Source organism: Chinchilla lanigera, unplaced genomic scaffold (genome assembly GCF_000276665.1).
Source record: "Chinchilla lanigera isolate Chin_1 unplaced genomic scaffold, ChiLan1.0 scaffold00076, whole genome shotgun sequence".
In the NCBI taxonomy this organism is placed as follows: Eukaryota; Metazoa; Chordata; class Mammalia; order Rodentia; family Chinchillidae; genus Chinchilla; species Chinchilla lanigera.
Genome location: NW_004955477.1, coordinates 594,354 through 619,290, shown reverse-complemented (window position 1 = coordinate 619,290; position 24,937 = coordinate 594,354). Strand labels below are relative to the sequence as shown.

The following is a 24,937-nucleotide window of genomic DNA, read 5'->3' as shown; positions in this document are numbered from 1 at the left end:
CATGCATTGCCTAATGTGCAGGAAGCGCTGAGCTTGGACCAATGGTTTGCACATGACAATAGGCATTTGTTGGGCTTGCTTAATTTTAACTAGTGACTCATGCTTCTTCAGAACTCAAACACTGTCTTGTTTCATCTCTAAAAATGCATGATTGGAAACGCTTAAGTATGACAGCTGGTATAGACAATTCATAAAGGGGGACAGGCTGCCTGGGAAAATACTCATCTTTACTATAATAAAGACAATATGTGATAAAAATCAAATGCCGTGGTTCCTTTCTCAATTAACAAAAGTGATTTGAACTTAAAATGCTCTACTTGGCTAAGGATGTACAAAGTGAGACATGCTCATTTATTTCTAGGGAAAGAATAATTTGGTCCCCACATTTGTTAGTATGCACCAAGAACAGAAATACACGTTCTTCTTAGTGCCAGCATTTCCTCTGCTAAGCATCTTCTATAACAAAATGACTCCAAGTATAGTAAATAAACAATCATGTGAAAATATGTTCCCCCAATGTCAATTTTAGAAGTAAGCAATTAGAAGCATCATGTGAGTGTGATAAAAAATATAGTAAGTGTTTAAAATTTTATAAATTTAGTAAAAGACACATTGCCATTAATCCGCTTTAAAAGAGTTTCTCCCACTTTGAACACAATTATCCCATCACTATTGCTACTTTCTGAAGCACCGTCATTAGTTTTTTAGTTGTGCAGTTATGATGGCTTTGATGTCTTGAGAAGCCAGAAGCTGTATTGCACCAGATCCAGTGAATAAGGTAAATGGAAACACATCATAATGTTTTTATTTGGCAAAATTGTTATAAACATTTGATCAAGATAGTGTGATCATAAAATATAACGAATATTTAAATTTTAAAATTTATTATGGTTAAAGACACATTGTCATTAACCCCTCTAAGAGTACTCCCTCTAGCTTTGAACACACCTATCCCACCATTGTTGGCAATGTGTCTTTTACTGTAACAAGGTTTTTTTTGTCTTTTTTTTTTTTTTTTTTTTTTTTTTGAGACAGTGGTGCACTTTGTAGCCCAGGCTGGCCTCAAACTCCCAATGATCTTCCTGCCTCAGCCTCCCAAGAGCTGGGATTACAGGCATGCACTATCTTGCCTGGCTAGTATAATAAGTTTTTAAAAATTTAATAATTTACCACATTTTTCAAATGACAAAGTAGAATTGGCTACATCACATCCTCTTGGTGGAAGAATTTGCAGCCATTAAAAATGGTCTTAAGCTGGGGATTTAGCTCAGCGGCACAGCACCTGCCTGGCAAGCACAAGGTCGTGAGTTTGGTTCCCAGAACCAGAAAACAAACAAACAAACAAACAAAGAATGTATTCATTACTACTGGGGCTGGGGATTTAGCTCAGCGGCACAGCGCCTGCCTGGCAAGTGTAAGGTTGTGAGTTCAATTCCCAGTACCGGAAAAAAACAAAAACAAACAAACAAAAAAATGGTCTTATGAAGTGAATTTGAGATTTTATATATTTTCTAAAAATTAAAAGTTAATATACACCATGAGATGTTAACAGTGGTTATATCTCTGAGTGGTGGGTCTGAGAGTATTTTCTCTATTTCTCTGCATTTCAAATTTTTTCAATCCTAAATACATGTTACCTTGTGTCTGGTAAGGACTCAGTTGGGTGGGGGCGTGAAGGGCGCTCTTCCACCCAATCCAACTCTCCAGACCAGCACGGCAGATGTTCTAACATCTGGATTATGAGGCTGGGCCTCTTCCCTCCTCTCCTCAGGTTCAGATTTCCCTGCTTCCCCTGAAGGAGGATCCAGATAGGTCCCGACCTCAGAAAGGCCCAAAGGTGTCACACGTGAGCCCAATCTCCAGAAAAAGCAAAGTCAGAGAGGCAATGGATTTGATAGCTTTTTCTTTTCAGAGTTGACTCACCGAATAGTAATGGTTGGCTGTAACCCGGATGAGCCAGGATGTGGGGAAGAAGTTAATGTTCCTTAATTCCTCCAGATCCTTGACTTGGGAGAAGCAGAAAGGGGACATGTTTACAGTTTCATTCATAACAGGACCTCACACAATCTCACCGGCTGGAGGTAAAAGGAAGACATCAGGAGCCTTGGGAAGAGAAAGGGTAGGTTTGAGGTTTGGTTGATAGAACCGAATTAGACATCTCAGAACTGCTGTGGTTGTGTGCAGAGTCCATTCTTTCACACTCTAAATTAATTCACCTTTAAAGCTATACAAATAAACTTCCAAAGGGATGAGTGAATGCACTCTAAATTGAAAGGATCACTTCAACTTCCATAGAAAATTTTCTGAAAAGTGTATGTATGCTTTTAAGTTTAACTTCAATTATTTTAAAATAAATATACTACCAACAGTCCTACAAAGAAACAATATCACCCAGCAAGCCCTGGGAGGTACCTGGGGAACTTTATTACAGCAGAAGCCATCCATGGCCCTCAAAGTTTAGCTTTGACCAATCAACCACACACTCTGAAGATACTTACTTCCATTCTGACAATATTATCAAAAATTATTGCAAAGAAAAAAAAAAGAAGATATTTAGGCTGTGCCTTGATTCAGTTAAAAATCTGTGTCTGTATTTTTCTTCCCACGCTTTCCTGTAGATCTTTCCCAGGCCACTGGGAATCATAGGGTATGCTTAAGTTACAGGTCTCCATCCCAAACATTAACAGCCTCCTCACTGCAATCCTGCCTGGCAGAGGAGGTTTGGAATGGCATTATCAGTGCTATAGAAGTGTCTGTAGGTAACTTGGACAGAATTCCTTGGCTCTATCAACCATCCCTGAGATTTAGAGCTGCTTATTACTCTGGATAACAAAAATGGCTTTGAAAAAGTTCTCAAATGTCCTTGAAGGTGCAAAGATCTCAGGAGTGGCCTCTTGGACTGCCAAGAACACACTCCCTAATATTCTCCTCCTCTTTCCAAGTTCCTGTTGCCTTCCTCCATGCCCAGGGTATGATGCTGTGAGCACATAAGCCTGGCTCTGGGGCACAGACCTAGAGTTTTCAAAGCAACTGAACAACTTGTCTCTCAGATGCATTCAATGAAAGAATTCGTCCCCTGACAGATGCAATGAAAGGAAGCATGTTAGTTTACAGAAAATTATTCCAATGAATGCAGTAAAGGGGAATTGAGAGCATTATGTTCAAGTCTGTTGTGCCACATAAACTCAGCCAAATATGAGTCCAATAAATTGCAGCAAATTCCTCTCATGGTCCTGTACTTTGCTTTACATTTGTTCCAGTAGGACTGAATGTTTCAGGTATGCACAATAAAAGGTGACATGAAGTGGAAGTTGGGATGGGATCATTATCATTAACCAGAATATATTGGAGACCAAGGGGAGGCTGAATGTTATTATGCTATTACATACAGCCCAGGAATCAGTGTGAAGAGTAGAGCCAGGTTGAACTACACAATGAAAAACAGGCAGTAAAGTCTGAGCAGAACACTCATCAACCATTCCCGCAGAACCAATATCTGGTTGATGAATACTATCTGTAATACAGAAAAATTTCTATTTCTTTTCCAGAGAAGAACTTGAAGAATATGAATGACAGGGGCAAATTGTTGAATTAATTTGATTTTCTCCCAAACTGCCAAACAAGTGACCTAGAAGTGAATCCCATGTAGCCTTACAGCAGACCACAAGCTAGATCCCACCTGATTCCTTTGGAACTGTCTAACAGAGTTCCAGGGAGTGGCTGAAGGGTGGGGCAGGTCCCCAGGCACTTTCCCAGACATACTGTCACATGGGCGGCACTTACCACTGGTGATGCTGTGCAGTCGTAAGGAAAGGAAGAGTGAAATCCAGCCATATCCTATATCCCGGTCCAGAAAGCAACTTTCCTTGGAAAAGCTTAACAGAGGCACAAAAAAAAAAAAAAAAAAGAAGACCTTCAGAAAACTCCTTTCTGTAATGATCCAGGGCCACTCAAAGCCATGTCATAGAGACTACTGGTATCACATCAGGAGTAAATGATGCTTGTTTATCTCTGGGGAGTGTGTGGCAACTTAGATGACATTTGCAAAGTCAAAGTTTTCCCAAAGACTGTAGTGAGATGAGTTGTTATATTCCCCTTCACATCTACCACTGGGCACACAGCAGGTGCTGAACAAATATGGATAGTATACCCGATGGGAGCACATGGTATTTACCAAGGATTTCAATCCACATTTCCTCACAAACTTCTTGTGGGGCACACATGCCAGGAATCACTGAATCAGTCAGAATGTAAACCCTGGATGTCTGGCTCCTCCTTCACAAGTGCTGCCCTTGCAGTAAGTGACCAAGTTAGGTTCTGCAAAGTTTTTTTCATAGTACTTTAAGGAAGAGAAACACAGAGGGGTAGGTAGCTAGTTTCCTGGCTGGCTTCACGCTCAATGATGCTACAGTTAGTATCAATGCTAATCCCCATACCATTTCCACATGGGCTGGTCAGGGCTGATTGGAGAAGACTGCCTTGTCCTTAAAAGGACAGGCATTGGGCTGGGGATATAGCTCAGTGGCATAAGCACCTGGCTGGCAAGCGCAAGGTCCTGAGTTCGATTCCCAGTACCAAAAAAAAAAAAAAGGCCAGGCATATACAGACACACATCTGGCCTCCTTGTTTGGAAATACTTTGCTTCATAAGATGGTCATTTTCACAAATAGGGATAATGGGGAATATTCTTTCCAGGTCCCTCTGGAAATACAAAGTCATTCCCTGGAGGCAGATCCTGTGCAAGACCAGCCAAGAGCACTTTCAGATTATTTTTCCATGATTGAGAGTCCAAATCACTCCCTGTCCCAGCTGGACCCGATGTGTGCTGCCCCCGCGTCCTGCCTCTGTTGCGGATGACAGCTAATTCACCCAGGACCATTAGTTTCTGGGAGCTCTTGGGATCCCTGGGATTCTTCCACCTCTTCACACCAGGGGTCCCAGGTGCTGGGTCAGGTGCTGTGGAGTTGTGAGGGAGGAGACAGGCATAGAGATGAATGCATTCTGATTCCACTGGATGGACTATTTCTCAAAACCTACTATGTGCCTGTCTCTGGAGGTGACTGATGAGGCCTACAGAGAGGAAGGGTCATACTTACAGGCGTGAGGGGCTATTGATCTTGGAACCAGTCCTCCATCACTGTGGGCAGGGGGAGTTGGGGCAAGTGTGAGCGGTGCAAGTACTCTAACAATACAGATGCCTTAGTGGCACCAATAACTCTTGCTGTGCTCTTCCTACCTACTGGATGCCACCTCCTTCTCTGCCTCTTTCATCATTTAATAGGAAATCTGAGGAGGCGTTATGGCTGGTGGCAGGTGTCAAGGAGGGAGGAAAGGACCAAGCTGACACAGCCCACCCCAGCCTCGCTGAGGGCTCTGCAGAATGAGCCAGCCCTGTGGTAAGGGCTTCCCTAGCCCAGAGACACTCCTGAGTATGAGCACCAGCTGGAGACGTAGCTTAAATACAATCAGATGCTGCCAGAGCAGGAAGAGGATGATGTTTCCCCTCCAACCCAGAAGCCACACAGCACCAGTTCTGCTGCTCTGCTTGGAGTGGAAGGGCAGCTGCAAGAGTAGAAGAGCCTAGGCCCTGATCCTCCCTTCGAGCAGCACTCAGCTCTGAAGGACCTCTCTGTTCAGAGGATTTGGGAAGAGCTTTGTTGAAACAGGTATTTAGACTCCGTGACCCCCTGGGAAAGTGGCAAGGATGGCCACTGTTCTTGATCTAAAGCAGTCAAGAGTCAGCTCACTGCCCAGCCAAGCTGGAGTAAGACACACCAAGAGCTGGTCCTGGTCCAGTTGCCCATCAGGCACGTGACTCGGCCTCTCTGGGCTTCACTGTCCTTCTCTGTCAGGTTGGGACAATAACCGCATGGACCTTTTTGGGAGGATGGGAGAAGTCAGTGCCATTGCTACTCTGTTTATGTGAAGCCCTCATTCAGTTTAGCTTTTGCTTTTCAGGCACAAACGTCCCTGACTCCTAAAGTTCACTGAGAAACCCTCAGGGTATAACTCCTTTCGGGAAGATAATTCACAGTTCCCGGATGCAGCCAGTTTGGGTCTGCGCCCCACAGACCTCCAGAAACACAGTGCCTGAGGCCAACATTTCTCTAAGGGTACAGCCTATCATTTTTTTTTTTTTTTTAAAGTACAGGGAATTGAACTCAGGACTTCACACTTGCCAGGCAGGCACCATGCCACTGAACTACACCCCCAGCCCGCAGCCTATAATTTTAGAGAAGCTCTTGGCAAGATTTTCTCACTTCCTGCATCCTGTCATCTGCTTGTTACCGTTCCTGCTAAATAAAACCCACAACTCTATTAGCCCCAGCAGTTCAAATTTTAGCCACAAAACACACACTTCGGTGTTTAACATGGATGAAATCTGAAGGCATTATGCCAGTGAAACAGGCATAACTCAGCCTCATAGTTCAGTTTGGGATGATGAAAAAGTTCTGGAGAAGGATGCAAAACAATAGGAATATGCTTAATCCACCGAACTATACATATATGATTATATATATGATTAAAATGGCAAATTGTATGTAATATATACTTTGCCACAATAAAAAGGATTTAGGGTTATGAATTTACTTAGCTTATTTGAATAATATTTGATATATTAAATGTAACTCAATGCAGATGACTTGGGCACCTTCTGGAATCTAAGAACTAGGGAATGGCTCTTTTGACTCCAAAGTGTGAGTCAAAATTCTTACTGCCACCATGACAGCATCAGTTCTTAAATGTCAGTTCCTCCTGGAGAGGGCTACTCAGGTCCCCTCCTCAAGTCAGAGCTGACCTAGCCATCCGTCTGGTAAGCAGGTGTGGTTACCTCCACGCACAATGACAAGGTTGCTGCCCCAAAGTCTTAGAGGCAGTAAATGGCAGAAGCAGAATGCGGACCAGGGCTGACCCCTTCCAATGTGCATCTTAGGTGTTTTCTGTCTCTGCCTCCTAGATTCAGGTTCCAGAAGACAGAGGTTTGTGTTACCTCCGTATGTTCTCACTCAGTGTCTCTTACAGTGTCGGGTGCTTAGCTTGCAATATTTTGGATGAATTGATTGGATGAATGATTTGGTCCCTGTCAGCTCTCTAGTCTTTCTTTTCATCTCTCCATTTACCCACAATTTATCTTCTAGGAATCCCAGTAGTGGTGGCCCTGGGGCATGAGATATGCCAGTGTTCCCGTACCCATGTGGTTCTGTCTTGTTTTTGCCATGTTTATTTGTCAGGGCACGGCCTACTAGTCATTTATTGAGGCCTAATTCAATGTCATTTTGAATGCCAGGGTGGTTCTGAACCTTGAACAGAGGGGAAACTGGGGAGGAGTGAGTAGGATCCTATCTAATTATAACCACAGCTGCCCTTCTAAGGACCTCCTAATCCAGACTCTTCATACTCCTTCCATTTCTCCATGCTACTGGTGTTTGCTGCTTCTCAATATTATGGGAAGCAAAGACACAAGGGGAAGTAGAGAATTGGGAAGGACTAGAAACTGATAGTACTTAGGGACTTGAGTATATTTGCATACTGATAACACTTAGAGCCAAGGGAGATTGAGGCTCTGGACAGCCAAACTGAAGGGGAACAGAGGCAGTGTTGGCAGAGCAAGACAGGACACAGGCCATCCAAAACATGAGAGAAACCCTCTTGTCCCAAAATATACCAAGCTCCCAGTACAGAACTTGGTGGAGCAAGTTTAAGAGAGAACAATTTAATGGTGCTAATGTCCATGACTCATAAGATATTTCAAAATGAATGTTCTGGTAAGAGATCAGCATTGTCACACCAAACGTTGACTCTCAGGCTACATCTGCAAATGCCATTCATGAATCGCAAGAGCACGTGGCTGCTGCCCGCCAGGGGGATATAACAACACAGAGCATTCCTCACGACATCAATCAGCACAGGGCACCTGGGGTACGGGGCATGGCCAGGCATTCGTCCTAGATGGTTCCCCTGGGCAGAGTGTGTGTGGGAAGAGATGGGGAAGACGCTATTCGGTTTGTCAGGCCGGGGCACACCCATGCAGCTGGCACATACTCTTGTTCTCTCCGCGTAAGAGAAGCTCAGAAGAGGAATCCTTCCAGTGGCCAAGGGCAATCAGGGAAAGCTTCCTGTTGGCTCTGTAAAGGATGGCTCAGACTTGAATAGGGAACAGGAAAGAGGAGACAGCTGGATCAGTTTGTTGAATCTTGGAGTTAGTAGTGTATGGGAATTTGCTCCACTGGGTGATTTCAATGACCTCTTTCCAATGAGGTTGTAAGCCCATTGCCAGAACTCACCCTTATAGTGTGGGAGAGGGACCCACTAAGTAATTAATGAATAAGCCAAGGACCAGAATTATATCTCAGAGTAAAATGATTTATCAGGAGACCCCAGAACCACAGCCAATTGCACAGGAGCCTGAGCAAGTCCTTTACTATCTGTGTGCCTCAGTTAACTGCACAATGAAACGCCAAAGCCAGTTGATCTCTAAGCAACCCTCCAGCATCAATCTCCTTTGCTTTAACAAAGTGAGCAATTTAAGAACTGGAATGGACTGAACACACTTTGTTGTACAGCTTCTAAATTGCCATTTATCCCAACTTACGTAATCATAAAAGAAGTTACTCCCTTGTTCTCCAGAGGAAAGGTTTTTGGAGCTAGGATAATCTTTTCTGCTTCTAATTATTATGACCAAGTACGTTTAATTCTGGGCTAGATTCTTTATCCTTCCAGAGGTCACTCAAATCCAGCCATGTCCCAGACACCAAGAGGACACATGGGAATAAGAAGCCACAAGTTAGTTGCCTCTCTCCTGCTGAGCTTGAATGTATACAAAGCTCACACAAATGTGAGACTCACCCCCAGGCTTCAGAAACAGAGCTCCATTTGAATGCAAAACACACCATCATGGGGCTGGGGATTTAGCTCAGCGGCAAAGCGCCTGCCTGGCAAGCGCAAGGTCGTGAGTTCGGTTCCCGGTACCGGAGAAAAACCAAAAAAAAAAAAAAAAAAAAAAAAAAAAACACCATCATGCATGCTCTGTGAGCCTTGCAAATTTAATGCTTGCTCCCAATTAATACCAAACAGCTGCAGGGCGTGATGGCACATGCATGTAATCCCAGTACTCTGGAGGCTGAGGCAGGAAGATCACCATCAGTTTGAGGCCAGCCTGAACTACATAGTGAGTTCAAGGCCAGCCTTAACTAGAACAAGACCCTGTCTCAAAAAACCTAAAAAAAAAAAAAAAAAAAAAATCAAACAGCTAAACAAAAAGTCACTACGACCCTCCTTGTAGTATGTATGTGACATCCAATGCTGAGTAGTTTTCAGAGTTAAATAGAAATATTTCAGAGGCAAAAGTTACCACTAAAAAACATTTAAAGCATCATTCTTTCAATACATCGTGAACAGCTACTAAATACTGCATTGGGCACTGGGAATGTGAAGGTAATAACATATAGTTCCTTCTACAAATGGCCATGTGGGAGCCATGCTTATGAACAGATGGTGACAGTATATGTTTTAAATAAGTGAGAAATCTTATAAAGATGTACATGAGACACCAGAAAGCCCAGGAAATGGGTATCTGTGTTACATTGTGGGGAAAGAGATATTCCCCAAGCATTTACCCTGGGAGACATGAGCTAAGTGTCAAAGCACAGTAGATGATTTCAGCAAGGTGGCATTTAAAAAAAAAACCATAGCGGTGAGCTCTCAATAAGTGAGTGGATCTATCTTTTTTTTTTTTTTTTTTTTGGTTTTTCTCCAGTACCGGGAACCGAACTCATAACCTTGCGCTTGCCAGGCAGGCGCTTTGCCGCTGAGCTAAATCCCCAGCCCCGAGTGGATTTATCTTAATGCACGTTAACTAATCCAAAATAAAACCCCTGCCACAGATTCTATTTTTTTCATAAGTTATCATGGGTTTCCAGCTGCAGTAGGTTGCTTCTCCAGTCTGCTGTCATTTCCCTCCCCCGCCGGTGGACCAGATGAATGAGTGAATCATCTTGTGTCCACATTTGCTCTTGCTGGAGCCATTCTTTCCGCTCAGCGATGGCGTGACACAGACACTGGCGACTGAGTCTGTGCTGCCTCTCTTTCTCCACCAGAGTCTGTCCTCATTCCAGCGCCAGACAGGGTCACACCAACTTTTCACCTGATGCACCATACACATGTATATCGTATGAAAACTTGAGGGGTACAGTCAAAGGAAATGTATAACCCTAAGTTAGAAAAAAGCCTAGAAATCAATAATTCAAGTACAGTATTCATCTCCAGAAATTAGAAAAAACAATAAATCAAATAATACTCAAAGTGAACACAAAGAAATGATGAAGATTAAAAAATAAAATAGTGAGCAATATCTATTCTGATCTTGAAGGATTTTTTTTGGCTACTAGGAATAGTGCTGGTATATATAATCTTGTACATTTCTTTTTATGCATGTAATTATGTGTTGCTACTGGGTATAAATTTAGGAGTAGAATTTTTATGTCATAGGGAATAAATAAGACCAACTGTAGTAAATATTACTAAACAGTTTTGCAAAATGGTTGTGCTAAATTAGTGCTCAACCAGCAGCACTGTCCAACCATAAAAATTTTGTTTTTTCTGTGTCCTTTCCAAGACTTGGTATTTTCAATCTTTTATTTCTTCACTGCGTGAATAGCGGGACTAACTTGCCTATTCTCTTTTAATTTACATTTTTCTATTAATGAAGTTGAGCAACTCTTTATATATTTGTTAACTTTTTTAGTGAGGTGTCTGCTCAAGTTCTTCATATATATTTTTTAATTGGGCGGTCAGATGTTTTTTTCCATACCCAGGAGCAAGTCTTTGTTGGCTATACAAATTGCAAATACCTCCACTTCATGGCTAGTGTTCACATTTTCTTCATGGTCTTCTACTGAACTAAAGTTTTAAATTTTAAATCAGTCCAATTTATCAAGTTTGTCTTTTACCATTAGTGGTACTTAAGAAATCTCTGCCTACACAGTACACATCCAAGAGGATATGCTTTTTTCTTCTAGAAGCTTTATTGTTCTACTTTTCATTGAGATATATAGTGCATCCAGAAGCATTTCCTAAGGTGTGAGGTAGGGGTCATGATTATGATCTCTATTTTCCCTGTAAGTATGAACAATTGATCCAGCACCATCTACTGAAGACTATACTTTGCCCAATGCTGTGTAATGTTAACTTTGTCATAAATCAGGCAACCACATAATAGGGAGATCATTTCTAGTTTATGCCACCCTATAATCTATTCTTGAATTAATACCATACTTTCTTATACTGATCTTTATAAATCTTGATATTGATCATGCAAGTTCACCAACTTTGTTTTTCTGCAAGATTATCTTGGCCTTTCTTGGTCTTTTGGATTTTCATATATATACACTAATAACAGTGTCAATTTTGGCTTTCTTTTTTTTTTTTTTTTTTGCACTACCGGTGATAGAATTCACAACCTTGCACTTGCCACACAGGTGCTTATGCCACTAAGCTATATCCCTAGCTATCAGTGTCAATTTTCACCTCTCATGCCTGTCAAATCTTGCTGATAATTCAACTGAGAAGACACTGAATCTCTAGGTCAGTTTGGGGGAAACTGGCATTTTTATAATAATGAGATGTTTTCAATTCGTGAAAATAATATATTCCTATAATGAAATATTCTATAAGAATGAGCAAGTTGGGGCTGAGGATTTAGCTCAGCAGCACAGCACCTGCCTGGCAAGTGCAAGGTCATGAGTTCAATTCCCGGTACTGGAAAAAGAAAAAAAAAAAAAAGAACGAGCAAGTTATTGCTACCTATAAGCACACAGATGGACTTACAGATATACACTGTTCAGTAAAAAATTTAAAAAGTGTACACTACGGTATTGTTTTTATACAAAGTTGAAAAATAGGTAATATGTATCAATAGTAAAGGAAGTCAGCATATTATTTTAAGGATAGGTGAGCAGCAGCTGACTGCACAGTTTGGAGGACTGTCACCTTTTCCTCAGTCTGAGTGCTGGTCACACAGCTGCACCAATTTTTGTAGAAATTCACTCAGCTGTTCATCTACATTTTCTGCACTATTTTTGTACCTATTTTATATTTTAATAAAAAGTATACTCTAAAAAGTTTAAAATTTGCCTCTGTTGGCCCTTCTCCAATGGATGAATTTTCACAGTTTTCCTGAACTTTTCAGACTGCTAAGTGGGATGAAATGATGACTTTTCTCCATGGATGAAGGCATAATTTTGCTCACTTTTTTTTTCCCTACAAGTAGATGTTAAAATTAATTCTGGACAGCCTATTTGTTTTTCAAAAATAACCACTGCCAGGAAGACAAGGTGTAGGTTGCCAAGGAGAGAGAGAGAGAGAGAGAAAGAAAGAGAGAAAGAGAGAGAGAGAGAGTGAGAAAGAGACAGAGAAAGAGACGGAGAGAGAGAGAGAAACTGCACACACACTTGTGTGTACAAGTATGTGTGCATTTGTGTATGTGCCAATTTGTGTGTTGTACATACCCTTGTGTGTACAGATATGTGCCTGCGTATTCATGTTCCCTTCTTACAATGATGTATTTAGACAGAAATAAAAATAAATTTGATGTCAGGCAGAGTGGCATGTGCCTGTAACCCCAGTACTCAGAGGCTGAGGCAGGGGGTTCCTAAATTCTAGTCCAGCCTGGGTTACATTGAGTTCAAGGCCAGCTCAGGCTGCATAATGAGCACCCAATGAGACAGTACCAAAGAGTGGAGGAAAAAAAGCTTGAAGAAGATGTTCCAAAACTTCTTAGTGAGTGGAGAAACTTTCTACCAGTTTCCCAGGCATGTAGTACATATTCAACAAATATTTCTTGAATGACTGAACCAAAGATTGAAAAAATTGATGAAAGAAAAAAATTGGAGTAGAAAAGGCTTGGATATATGTCTTTCCTTCCTGCTAGCTTGTCTTAGGATGCTGCTGGGACAGATGAGAAAGGGATTATCGGAGCCTTTTTATTCAGTTACTGCTCCCAGCCCTCTTTTTGGATGCTAGGTTGGCCAAGCCAGTCTCACAGGGGCAGCCCCTCCTCAGTCCCACTACACTCACAGGCCCTTGCTATCTGCTGCTTCTGTGGCTTGTCCCACTGTTGTCACCTCATGACCATCCCGTTTTTAGATCCCTGACAGCCTTAGAACGTCTTCTCTATCTGCTTTTCCTCCTCCCCAGGAGATGGCATATCGGTCATTCTGTCATTTTGTTTTGTTTTGTTTTGTTTTGTTTGTTTGTTTTTCTCCAGTACCGGGAACCGAACTCATGACCTTGCGCTTGCCAGGCAGGCGCTTTGCCGCTGAGCTAAATCCCCAGCCCCTATTCTGTCATCTAAATCACTGCATTAATCTTTGTAGCTGCAGACATTGCCAGTCACCTTCCTCATTTCTCAGTCCTGAGCCTGTGTCCTATCTCCCACCTTTAAATGCTCTGGCATGAATCTTCTTTGATTAGCCATTGCCTGTGGCCTCACTGGACTTTGCAGCTCCACTGTCGTGGTGACCTATTTCTGGCCCAAGCTGACAGTAAGTACACACAGGTTCCCCACACCACTGCCATGAACAGAGGTGCCTGTGGGAGCCTGCACCTTCCAACTGCCGGCCCTGCTCGGTCAACATCTCCAAGTCCTACAGTGAGGCTGGTCAGCCCTAGGGGCAATCAGGTAGGAGGGAAAGCATGGAGCACGGGAGCCATCAGTCCTCATTCCCATGTACAGTAGATGTACTAACCTACCACACATTCCTCCTCACTGAGCCTAGAGAAAAACTTAGACTCCTTCTTGGCCCATACAACATACTTCTAATCCATAAAAATGGATACTTGCCTGCCATTCTTATTATTTCAAGTTGCTACAAACATCATGTCTTCTGAATTTTGTACCAGTGCATTAAGAGCCACTTCTCTGAGGAAAACTGAACATAAAAATGGTTCATGGAGCCTTACCCCTCAGTGTACTAGTCTATGCCCAGTAAGATGCCAGGCAAGTTGGAGGTAAGATAAAAGATCATAAATCCGGTCTTTAAGTTTCTGCAATGCATCTAGGGAGACAGGGCATGACTTGAACCAAGGACCTCACCAGGGGCAGACTGAGAAAGGAGGCAGAGCAGGCGGGGGTGGTGTAGGCAGGAGCAGTAAAGGCTGATTCTTTGGAGAAGGAGTACATTAAGAGGGTAGAAGCCACTGATAAGTGGTCCTCTTAGGGATGCCACTGCTCTGGGACAAAAGAGTAAGCCAAGACAGGAGGAGAACCATTCACAGTTCTAAAAATGAGCTATGTGGTCCTCCAAGCTGAGAGGTCATGGGCAGATGCAAGGGCCTGGGCTACTGCAGGTAACGATTTCCACCTTTCTCCCATTCTAACCCAAGCTTACTGTAGAGGGAAGAGAGGGAGAGGAAGGGAAGGAGGCTGAGACCCCCAGCAGGTGGCCAGCTGTGTGGAAAGTCCATACAGCTGTGAGGACTCAGGTCTTTTGCTAAAATGTCAGTATTGCTTAGGCTGAGGTGTGAGATAACATGGATACAAGCAAACAGTTCCTTATGAGAGAATTGTGCAGGATCAGGGGCTTGGAGAAATGCGATGCAGAGATGTGTGGCTGAGGTGTGCGGGTCAGAACTAAATCTGTGTAGATTCAGGAGGAATATGGAAAACTCTGAGGAGGAGGAGTGCCCATATGCATTATGCTCTGGAGAGGAGCCCTAAGATGGCCACAGATCCCACCTTTGGTGGAGGGGCCCACTCACTTCAACACCCTCCTTCCCACATGTTTCTCTCACACAAAAAACACAACACTTATGAATCACCCCACACTAGTTCATTTCCTATCTCCTGGTGCAGAGAACTTTCAGGATGAGAGCTGACCTGCAGCCAAGCAGCAAGTCCCCCTGGTGTGCGTGACTCACCGGAAAGATTGTCTTGTGGACTATTAAAAAGGGGGGAGGAAGGGCTCCAACATTTGGGTTCAAAGCAAATTATACACAAACTAAGTATACTACATGTAATTCTGGCACTGAATACAGCTTTCCCCAAATAACAAGACAGAAAAAACAGGCTTTCTGGTTAACACGATGCCAAGATGTTCCAGGAATGGATTAAATGCTTCAAAACAGTGTAAATGAAACTTGGCTTAAACAGGTCAATCTCCTGATTAAAATGTGCAGACGTATCTATCTGCTAAACTCACATGGGCAAAAGAAACAATGTGTCTTTACTTCCTTGAACACGCCTCATCACGCTCGGAGGGCCCCATTTCTGCTCATGTTGGGAACAGAAACATGAGCCTGATGATGAAGGTGGTGCTACCAGTGACTTCTGGGGTAGGGAGGACTCTCTGAGAGCCATCTGGGACTGTCTGTGGCTTCAGGGTCACTGTATTTGTCAGCCAGCTTGAATGAAGTAAGCATTACTTCATAAAGTTCTGACAAAAGTGTTATAGTTTGGAGTTGAAATGTCCCCAAAGGGCCCATGCGATAAAGGCTCGGTTCCTGGCCTGTGGTGCTACTGGGAAGTGGTGGCACTTTGAGAAGGTAGGACTAATGGAAGAAAGTTAGGTCATTGGGGTGTGCTTTGATTGGAGCCCCTTCCACTCTTTGCTTCCCCACCACCATGAGGTAAGCAGCATGACTTTTCTATGCACTTCCACCATCATGTTTTACCCCAACACAGGCCCAAATATAACATACCCAAACAACCATGGACTGAAACCTCTGAAACTGTAAGCCTGAATAAAAATTTATAATCTCAAGTATTTTGTCACCGTGATGAAGAGTGACTAACACAGAAGCTAAGGAGAAAAAAAAATGGAGCCTGGAGATTACCTTCACCCCATGATGCTCCATCACCCCCACACCCAAGCAGCTACAACAGACCTTGCTGAGAGGAATGGACAGCAAAGCATGTTGGACTTTGACAGATCTAGGTTCAAGTCAGCTCCTTACTTGGTCACTTTTTTCATCTGCAACATGGGAATAATAAAATCACCTCCTAAGAATTATTCAGATAAACTACAATATTGAATATAAAGTGCTTTTTACAAAGTGACTCTACTGTCACTTTTCACTTAAAAGTTGAAGCATATGAATGTTAGATCTCATAGGGTTACAAAATATAAGAAACTGGGAAAATGATATAAAACCTTTGTACATTTGAATGGGTTAACTTTTTCCTCAGAAAACCCAGAATTTTATATGTTATGAAATATAAATTAGAATCAACTGGTCTGATTTAAGTACATTAAAAAGGAAAGTTTGTAAGGTTGGTATAGTATGGTAATTTTCCTGAACAAAAGGAACATCTTTTGCAAGACATCTATTACTGGACACACAGCAAGTTCCCAGAAGCACTCAATTTTCTCATATTATAACATGTGTTAGCTGAATTCTACAAGAAATTTAGAGAAGATTTAATGCCAGTACTTCTCAAAATGTTTAATGAAATAGAAAGAAAAGTAATTTTCCTCAAATCATTCCTGGAGGCAAGTACTACCCAGATAGCAAAACCAGAGAAAGATCTAACCAAAAGAGAGAAGTATAGGCCAATCTCCCTAATAAACATAGACGCAAAAATTCTCAATGAAATACTAGCTAACAGAATGCAGCAAACCATCAAGAAGATAATACACCATAACCAAGGGCGATGCATCCCAGGAATGCAGGGATGGTTCAATATACACAAATCAATTAATGTAATACATTGTATCAATAAAGCCAAAGATAAGAAATGCATGATAATCTCAATAGATGCAGAAAAATCTTTTGATAAAGTCCAACATTTATTCATGATAAAAACCCTATAGAAAATTGGAATAAATCTGGTAAAAGCCATCTATGACAAACCAACAGCCAACATCATACTAAATGGACAAAAACTAAAAGCTTTCATTCTATAATCAGGAACAAGACAAGGATGTCCACTGTCACCACTCCTAGTCAATATAGTTCTGGAAACATTAGCCAGAGCAATTAGACAAGGGAGAGGAATAAAAGAAATAAGGATAGGAAAAGAAGAAGTGAAATTATCATTGTTCACACATGTGATTCTCTACATGGAAGACCCCAAAAACTCAACCAAAAGATTCCTAGAACTAATAAACAAATTCAGTAGCATAGCTGGATACAAAGTCAACACTCAAAAATCAATAGCACTCCTATACATAAACAACAAACATACTGAAAAAGAAATTAGGGAAGCCACACCTTTTACAATAGCATCCAAAAAGCTGAAATACTTAGGAATCAATCTAATAAAAGAGACAAAAGATTTATGCAGCAAAAATTACAGCATTCTGAAAAAGAGACTGAAGAGGATTTCAAAAAATGGAAAGATATTTATTGCTCATGGATAGGAAGAATCAATACTGTGAAAATGACCATACTCACATTAAATTGTTATACAGATTCAGTGCAACCTCAATGAAAATACCACTGATATACCTCACAGACCTAGAGAAAATATTCCTAAAGTGCATATGGAACCAGAAGAGACCCAGAATAGCAAAAGCAATCCTGGGCAACAATGATAAGGCAGGAAGTATCACAACCCTTGACTTGAAACTATACTACAAAGCTACTATAATAAAATCAGCATGGTATGAGCAGAAAAACAGACCTAAAGATCAATGGAACAGGCAAGAAGATGCAGCCACAACCACAAACACACTCAGCCACCTTATCTTTGACAAAAGGGACAAACATGTTCACTGGAAGAAAGATAGCCTTTTTATTAGTTGTGCTGGAAAAACTGGCTTTCCACATGTCGAAGACTAAAACTAGACCTATGCCTATCACCATGCACCAAAATAAAGTCAAAATGGCTTAAAGATCTAAATATTAAAACAGAAACACTAGATCTACTGGAAGAGAAAGTAGGTACAAATCTTGAAGACACAGGGACAGTCAGAGAGTTCATGAACAAAAACCAAACTGCACAGGAAATACTTCAAAGAATCAACAACTGGGATCTCATCTTATTAAAAAATTTTTGCATATCAAAAGAAATCACCAACAGGGTGAAAAGAAAACCCACAAATTAGGAAAAAATTTTAGCCAACTGTCTCTTAGACAAAGGACTCCTGTCTAAAACATATAAAGAATTTTCAAAATTCAGGCCCCCCAAAATTGAAATACCCAATACAAAAATTGGGCATCTGAGATGAATACACACTTCTCTGATAAAGAAATACAAATGGCAAGTAAATACATGAAAAAATGTTCAACATTATTAGTCATCTAAGAAGTGCAAATTAAAAGAGCACTGAGATTTCATTTCACCCCAGAAAGCATGGCTTTCATCAAGAAATCAACCAATAACAAATGCTGGAGGGGCTATGGGGAAAAATGAATCCTTCTCCACTGTTGGTGGGAGTGTAGACTGGTGCAGCCACTGTGGAGATCAGTCCAGAGATTCCTCAGTAAGCTAGGATTAGAGGTCCCATTCAACCCAGCTACTCCCTTCCTAGGTATTTTTCCAGAAGAACTGAAATCATACCACAGTGATATATGTGCACCTATGCTTATAGCAGCATATTTATAATACCTAAATCTTGGAAACAACCCAAATGTCCAAGAACTGAGGAATGGATAAAAAAGATGTGGTATTTTTAAATAATGGAATATTACTCAGATATAAAGAAAGATAAGCTCAAGGCTTTTATAGGTAAGTGGATGCAACTACAGCCCATACTCATAAGTGGAATAAATCAGACTCACATGTGTAGGCATCATATTGCTTCCCTAGTATAAGAACCTGAAAGAGTGAATACAATCTGAAGAGCACAATAGATATTGTGAAGGAGAAAGACACTGCTCAAATAGGAAAGAACAACTGGTATGAGGGAAAAGAAAAAAAAAGAAAGAAGGAAGGGAAAAATAGGTATACTTACATACACAGGATGGCTAGAGTAATTACTATTGGTTTGATGAAAGAACAGTTGATGGATAACTGTTGGATCAATCTTGCATGCCTGCATCTGGTTATCTGAGAAACTACTTTGAAACTGTCTTGTTTGTGCCTTTGCTTTTGTTACTTTGTTTTTGATATTTTCTCTTTAAAATTAAAAGAAAAAATAAATGTATGTATATACAAGGACAGCTGAGATAAGTGTATTGCTGATGTCTATTGGTTTATTGATTTCATTCTTTTTTGTACTGGGAATTGAACTCAGGATCTTGCACTTGCCAGGCAGGCCCCTGTGCCACTGAGCTATATCCCTGGCCCTCCATAAGATGCCAAGAAAATTATATCAGCGATGCTTGTCCCATGATACTATGAACAACAATACAAAAACCCAGGATATGTAGATTTCATCATCCACAACTAAGTCATATTACCTGTTGAAATAGGTCAGCAGAGTCTCATTGATTGGGATCACTTGGATATTTCTGTTTAGTTGCAAGTAGACCCACAAAAGTAAGGTTTTCAGAAGATGAAACTCACTAAAGGTAAACAACCTGGTCAAAATAAAAGGTGGAGAAGAAATTTTAGGAAAAGCAAACAAGCTACACCATTTAAAGTGAGTTTAGAAGTGAAGCAACGCCACTGTGAGTCTGTAGGTGGCTCGGATACAAAGTTAAATGACTTATTTATGGGCCCTCACCTCGTAAATGGTGTTGGGAGCCACTGGAGCTGGTTATTGGTCAAGCGGTCAAGCTACCTCAGTATTGAAAAAGGCATCCTGCCGGACAATTACAGTTGTTAGTAGCTAGGCAACACTATCTCTCGTAGAGCTGGGACTCGAAGTCTGACAATGGGTCCTGTGCTTTGATCCACCCAACTGAGCTGCCACAAACAATGTCACTATTTAATGAACTCCAAGTGCCTGGTGCTCACAAGATGTTTTGTGTAGATTTTAAAATTTAATTCCACTGGGCGTGGTGCTGCAGGTATGTAATCCCAGCACTGGGGAGGCTGAGGCAGGAGGATCGTTTTAAGTTTGAGACCTGCCTGGGATACAAAGTGAGGTCAAAGCCAGCCTGAACTGCATAGTGAGACCCTGTCTCAAAAAGACAAATGAATAAATAAATAAATAAATAAATAAAATTTAATTTCACATATAATCCTGCAAAGTTGAGGTATAAAATTTACTTTTATAGATGTGGAAATTTATTTAAAATTTTCTTAATTGTGGCTTTTAATTTTTATTCTAAAATATTGCACCAAAATATAATTTCTCTTAAAAGCTGAGTTTTTTCAGTGTTTTCCTTAAATTTTGTACCCAAATTGAGTGCCTCATTGGCCACACCCAAACCTGGCCCTGATCAATGGCTCCATGTGAATAATTTACCCAGCATCACACAGTTCTGGGCTTGGACCTGGGCCTGGGTCAGGAACTTATTGTTTGTTGGTAAACTCCTCTGCAATTGCTATTTTCTCACCTATGGAAGAGCAGTAGCAGCAGCTGCTCAGGGGACAGTGGTGAAAACCAAAGAAGTTGACATATTATATGAGCTTCCTATTGCTGTTGTCCCAAACCATCACAAACTGAGTGCCTTTAAACAACAAAAATGTATTATCTTAAAGTTCTAGAGGTCACAAGTACAAAATGGATCTTACTGGGGGCCAATTAAGGTTTTAGCAGGCCTATTTGCCCCCGGGGAATCATTTCCTGGCCTTTTGCAGCATCTGGAAGGAGCCCACATTCCTTGGCTCATGGCCTCTTCCTTGATCTTCAAGCCAGCATCACAGTATCTTCCGATCTCACTTTATAAAAGACTCATGTGATTGCATTGGGTTTACTCTGATAATCCAGGATAATCTTTCATTTTGAAGTCAGCTGATTAGCGACCTTCATTCAATCTGCAATTTTAATTCCCTTTGCCATATAATCTAACACACTCACAGGTTCTGAAGAGAGAATTTGGGTACCTTTGGGACCATTATTTTGCTAACCACGCATAAACAACATGCTTAGCACAGTGCCTGGCACATGACAAAGTGCTCAGCAATTAGCAGCTATTCCTTGTAAGTGTTAAGGCCAGGGCCTGGTTCCAGAGCCCACTCTTGCTTTGAAACTATAGCAGCAGATGTCCTGAACTCACGATGCCACGGAGCAGCTGCTGTGCTCCATAGTATCAGCTCTACACAGCAAGGACCAGCAGCTTCTCTAGCAGTTTCTCCAGCAGCCTCTGCTGATGTAATTACATAAAAAACCATTTCAATGCTTTTTAACCCCATTGACATTTTTAGTCCCTGACCATGAACATGGCACCCTGACTATAAAATATGTCACAGCCTCTTCATTCACCACTTTAAGGGGCCATGGTGGATGGAACTCAAGCTAAACCTAAAGGGCAAGGAAACTGTCACCCACCCACTTCTCACACTGTTTGTAGAAAGAGTAGAACAGTCTCTTTCTCCTATGTGGTTTTCAGACCACCTACAGATGCAGACTACCTCTCAGGTGCACGGGCCTGGGTCTGGCCAGACAGGACCAAGTTGGTTAGTGTCTGGGCAATAACAGCGAGGCCAAAAGGAGGACTCTGCAGAGCCACTGGGTGCAATATCCCTACAACAAACTTTGTCAACTGGGTCTGGGGAAGCTGCATGACTTCCGAGAGCAGACTATATACTTGAGGTCCTGGAGACCACAGGGCTCTCTGAGCTCTTACCAAAGAGGGACTAGCAGTGACTTAGGGAGGAATCAGGACTCCGTGTCTTGGAATCCTGGTTTGATATAGGAAGGACAATTATTGAAGTAAAGTTTTCTGCCTTAGGCCAGTATCAGTACCGCAAAGTATTATTAACTCCCGCAGCAAGTAACCACACCAAGAACATGCAAACACATTTTTCTCCACCCAAGAGCTGTGATGGTCTCACTCAGGACAGAACTCACAGCCACATCAAGCCTGCCTCCAACAGAGGTGATACCCAAGCTGTGGGGCATGTGTTTATGATGCTTGCCGGAAGTCCTTGCAATGTACATGGTGTTTACTCTTCAGAAGAAGAAAATGCCTTTTAGAGGACATTATCCTCTTTATTTTATTGTCAAGAAATTTATATATAAACAACAAAAGCTCCCTTTTGAATATAGAGACAGTCATGCCTATATGAACAAGTTGGGAACAGGGATGCCCAGCAGAGCATTGATTATCACAGCAAAACACTAATGAAAAGGCTTTCAGCAAAGGAATAAAGATTGCTGTGTATTCATTGCATAGAGCCCTGTAAAACAATGAAAATTAAAAATGTGAATTAGATACAGAAGCATCAATCTGGAGGGAACAAAAGGCATGGCATTCGTGAATAAGCTGCTGAATCACTGCAACAACCATGAGGACACTGATTTGAAGTTTAAACCTTTGAAAGGCAATATTATGCACTGGTTATGAAACACACACACATACATATATATATACTAAGTGTTTAATCACATGGATTGGATCTGCATAAGTTACTAACATGATTTGATCATCTTTAGTAAAAGAATAGGACTGGGAAGGGAACAGAGGTGACCTGATTTATTGGTAATATTTTATTTCTTAATTCATGACAAAATGTTACTCTTTGTTCACTGGGGGACATTCATCAAGCATGGTTATACAATTGTGTTTCATATAATTGTTCTACTTTTATAAATTTTCTACAATAAGAATAATAAGATCAATATCCTTCTAATTTTGACCATCAATAAGGGAAAAAAAATTCCTTGTGCCTAGCCCATAGGCTGGTACCAACCACAGCTTTGTGGCCACTCTGACCTGGGCTCATTCCCAACTCTCCTGCTGCACAGGGGGAATCTTCAGCTGATCCTTTCATTTCCTGTAACTTCCTTTCACAGGCAAAAAATGCAAGTGACAGTACCTACCCTACTGAGTTACTATGGGAATGGTTCAGTCTAGATAACCCACTTGGAGTGTTCTGTATACAACAGGTACTCAATAATTAGTAGGTATCTCTATTTTTCTCTATAGACACCTTACTTCAGTAACCATTACATGAGATAGGTGCCTACTAGAGTTCTGGATGCTGGTGGGAGGCACTTATTGTCCCCCCCTGTAGGGAAAGCTTGGGACAAAAATGATGAGGAGGACAGAGTGGGAACTCCCAAATCCTTGATACTCATTGGACCACAAACAAGAAGCTGCGAGAATTGGGAACAGGGACATAGGACCTCAGTTGCGAGGTAGCCTTTGGTGTAGATGGCAACTAGATAGCACTCTGGGGTCTCCGTTCTCTGAAATCTACTAGGAATGAGAGAAATAAAATTTGGAAAGAAGTTTTCATAAGTTAGAGGTGCAGGAACAGAGGTTACGGTAACCTGGTGGTGACCTCTAAAGAGAAAGTTAACTACATACCAATGCCTAGGTAAATAAATTAATACCAAGGCCCAGCGGGGGTCAGGAAAACTGTGTATATCTTACCCTAGGTTGTTTACAAAATAGAAAGAAAAACCCAAAAAAAGATGAGCTCAAAGGACTTTCAGACAGGAAAGAGTGAATGGCCCAGAAGTTGCAGCATCTGCTAAGAAACAGATCTTCCAAACACCTACGGTCACAAGCTGGGGGTCAGGTGACAGTGGGCGGCTGAAGGGGAAGCTAAGTGGGGCCAAGGGATGCCCTGTCCCTGACTATGTGGTTTAGTGTCTCCACACTTTCCACTCTGGGGCTTGGAGACTTTACAGGACACCCCAGGCCTCCCTGAGTTCTTCCAGCTGCTTGGACTCCTCAGCGTCCATGAGGAACAAGGAAGAGGGTTGTGACGAGTGGAAACGAAGTCTACGAGGAACGAGGAACAGAGGAGTGTGGACAGCAGCGAGGCATGGATTCCGGAGCCAGTGAAGGCCTGCCCGGCCCTTCGTTAGCTTTTTTTATACCGGGGATTGAATCCAGGACCTTCACACTGAGCCACATCCCCAGTCCTTTTTTGCTTTTTATTTTGAAATATGGTCTTGCACAGTTGCCCAGGCCAGGCTCACACTTGGCAATCCTCTTTCCTCAGCCTCCTAGAGCCGTGGGATTACAGGCGTGTAGCACCGTGCATAGTTTCATTGCCTTCTTATCTAAGGGATAATCCTTGTCCCTCTTCCATGAGGCTGTGAGGACTGACAGGGACAGCAGACACAGCACGGCTCACACCAAGAAGTACTCTGTAACAGCTCGTTCATTTTTAATCAAAGGTGAGTAGTGGCACCAAACCCTCCAGCCACTAGGCTGGACCTCGGGTGTCCTCAGTGAGGCCCCGAAACCTGGTTCAGTTTCTAACAGTTGCCCTGTAAAGTAGATGGCCCCTGGAGATAACAACAGGCCATGAGCCCAGTCATCCTGCCCTTGCTCACTCCAGGGCCAATGACATGCCCGAGGCCACGCAGAGCTCTGCCTTCCTCAGCAGGACAGTGCTGGACTCTGCAGACACTGCCTGGGGAGGCTGAGGGGCGGGGCCGTTCCGCCTCAGTCCTGTCTGCCCAGGCTGTCAAGTCTAGACATTTGACACATCATGCTCTTGACCTCTTTTCCTACCCAGCGTGTGTTTTGGCAGGCCTGTTCCGTCACCAACGTTCTGGTTGTGGTCAGATATTTTTTCTCTTTTTGATTAAACGCTACCGGGATGGGACGACTCAGCCTTTCCAAGGAAGGAACAGCGCTATGAAAAGTCTAAGGGCTGCCGTGGTTAGTTGTTCCTCAACAATTTTAGAAGGGTGGAGTAGAGGGTGGGGGTGGACGAGCGGGAAAAGCAGAGCAGACCACAGCAGAATGGCTCTGGGGAGTGCTAGTGCCCTGGGTCCAGGGTTTGGAGCAGGTCTTCTTTTCCCTCGTCCTGTCTCCTCTTCCTCATCTTCCTCCTTCATCTCTGCCCCCACCCCAACCTCCTCCTCAAACATGCTAGTGTCTTGAGCATGCTAGGCAAGCACTCTACCCCTGAGCTATTTTCCCAGCCTCCTGAGGTCTTAGATAAGGTGGTCTCCCTCAACACCAGGATGCTGCCCTGCCA

The 24,937-nt window shown here is 42.3% G+C and overlaps 1 protein-coding gene across 3 annotated transcripts in view; it reads right to left on the bottom strand.

The window, feature by feature from the left end:
• The window catches only part of Btbd16 (BTB (POZ) domain containing 16), a 66,923-nt gene that overhangs the window by 7,727 nt on the left and 34,259 nt on the right, over window positions 1–24,937 (bottom strand). For 2 of the 3 annotated variants that reach the window (XM_013503026.1, XM_005401934.2), the window contains exons 10-12: window positions 19,342–19,461; window positions 3,784–3,875; window positions 1,924–2,006 (exon numbers count right to left, since the gene is read on the bottom strand). In XM_013503026.1, the coding sequence (XP_013358480.1) occupies window positions 1,924–2,006; window positions 3,784–3,875; window positions 19,342–19,461 (295 nt within the window). The remainder of the gene's footprint in view (window positions 1–1,923; window positions 2,007–3,783; window positions 3,876–19,341; window positions 19,462–24,937) is intronic. The other variant, XM_013503027.1, reaches the window with a different exon arrangement.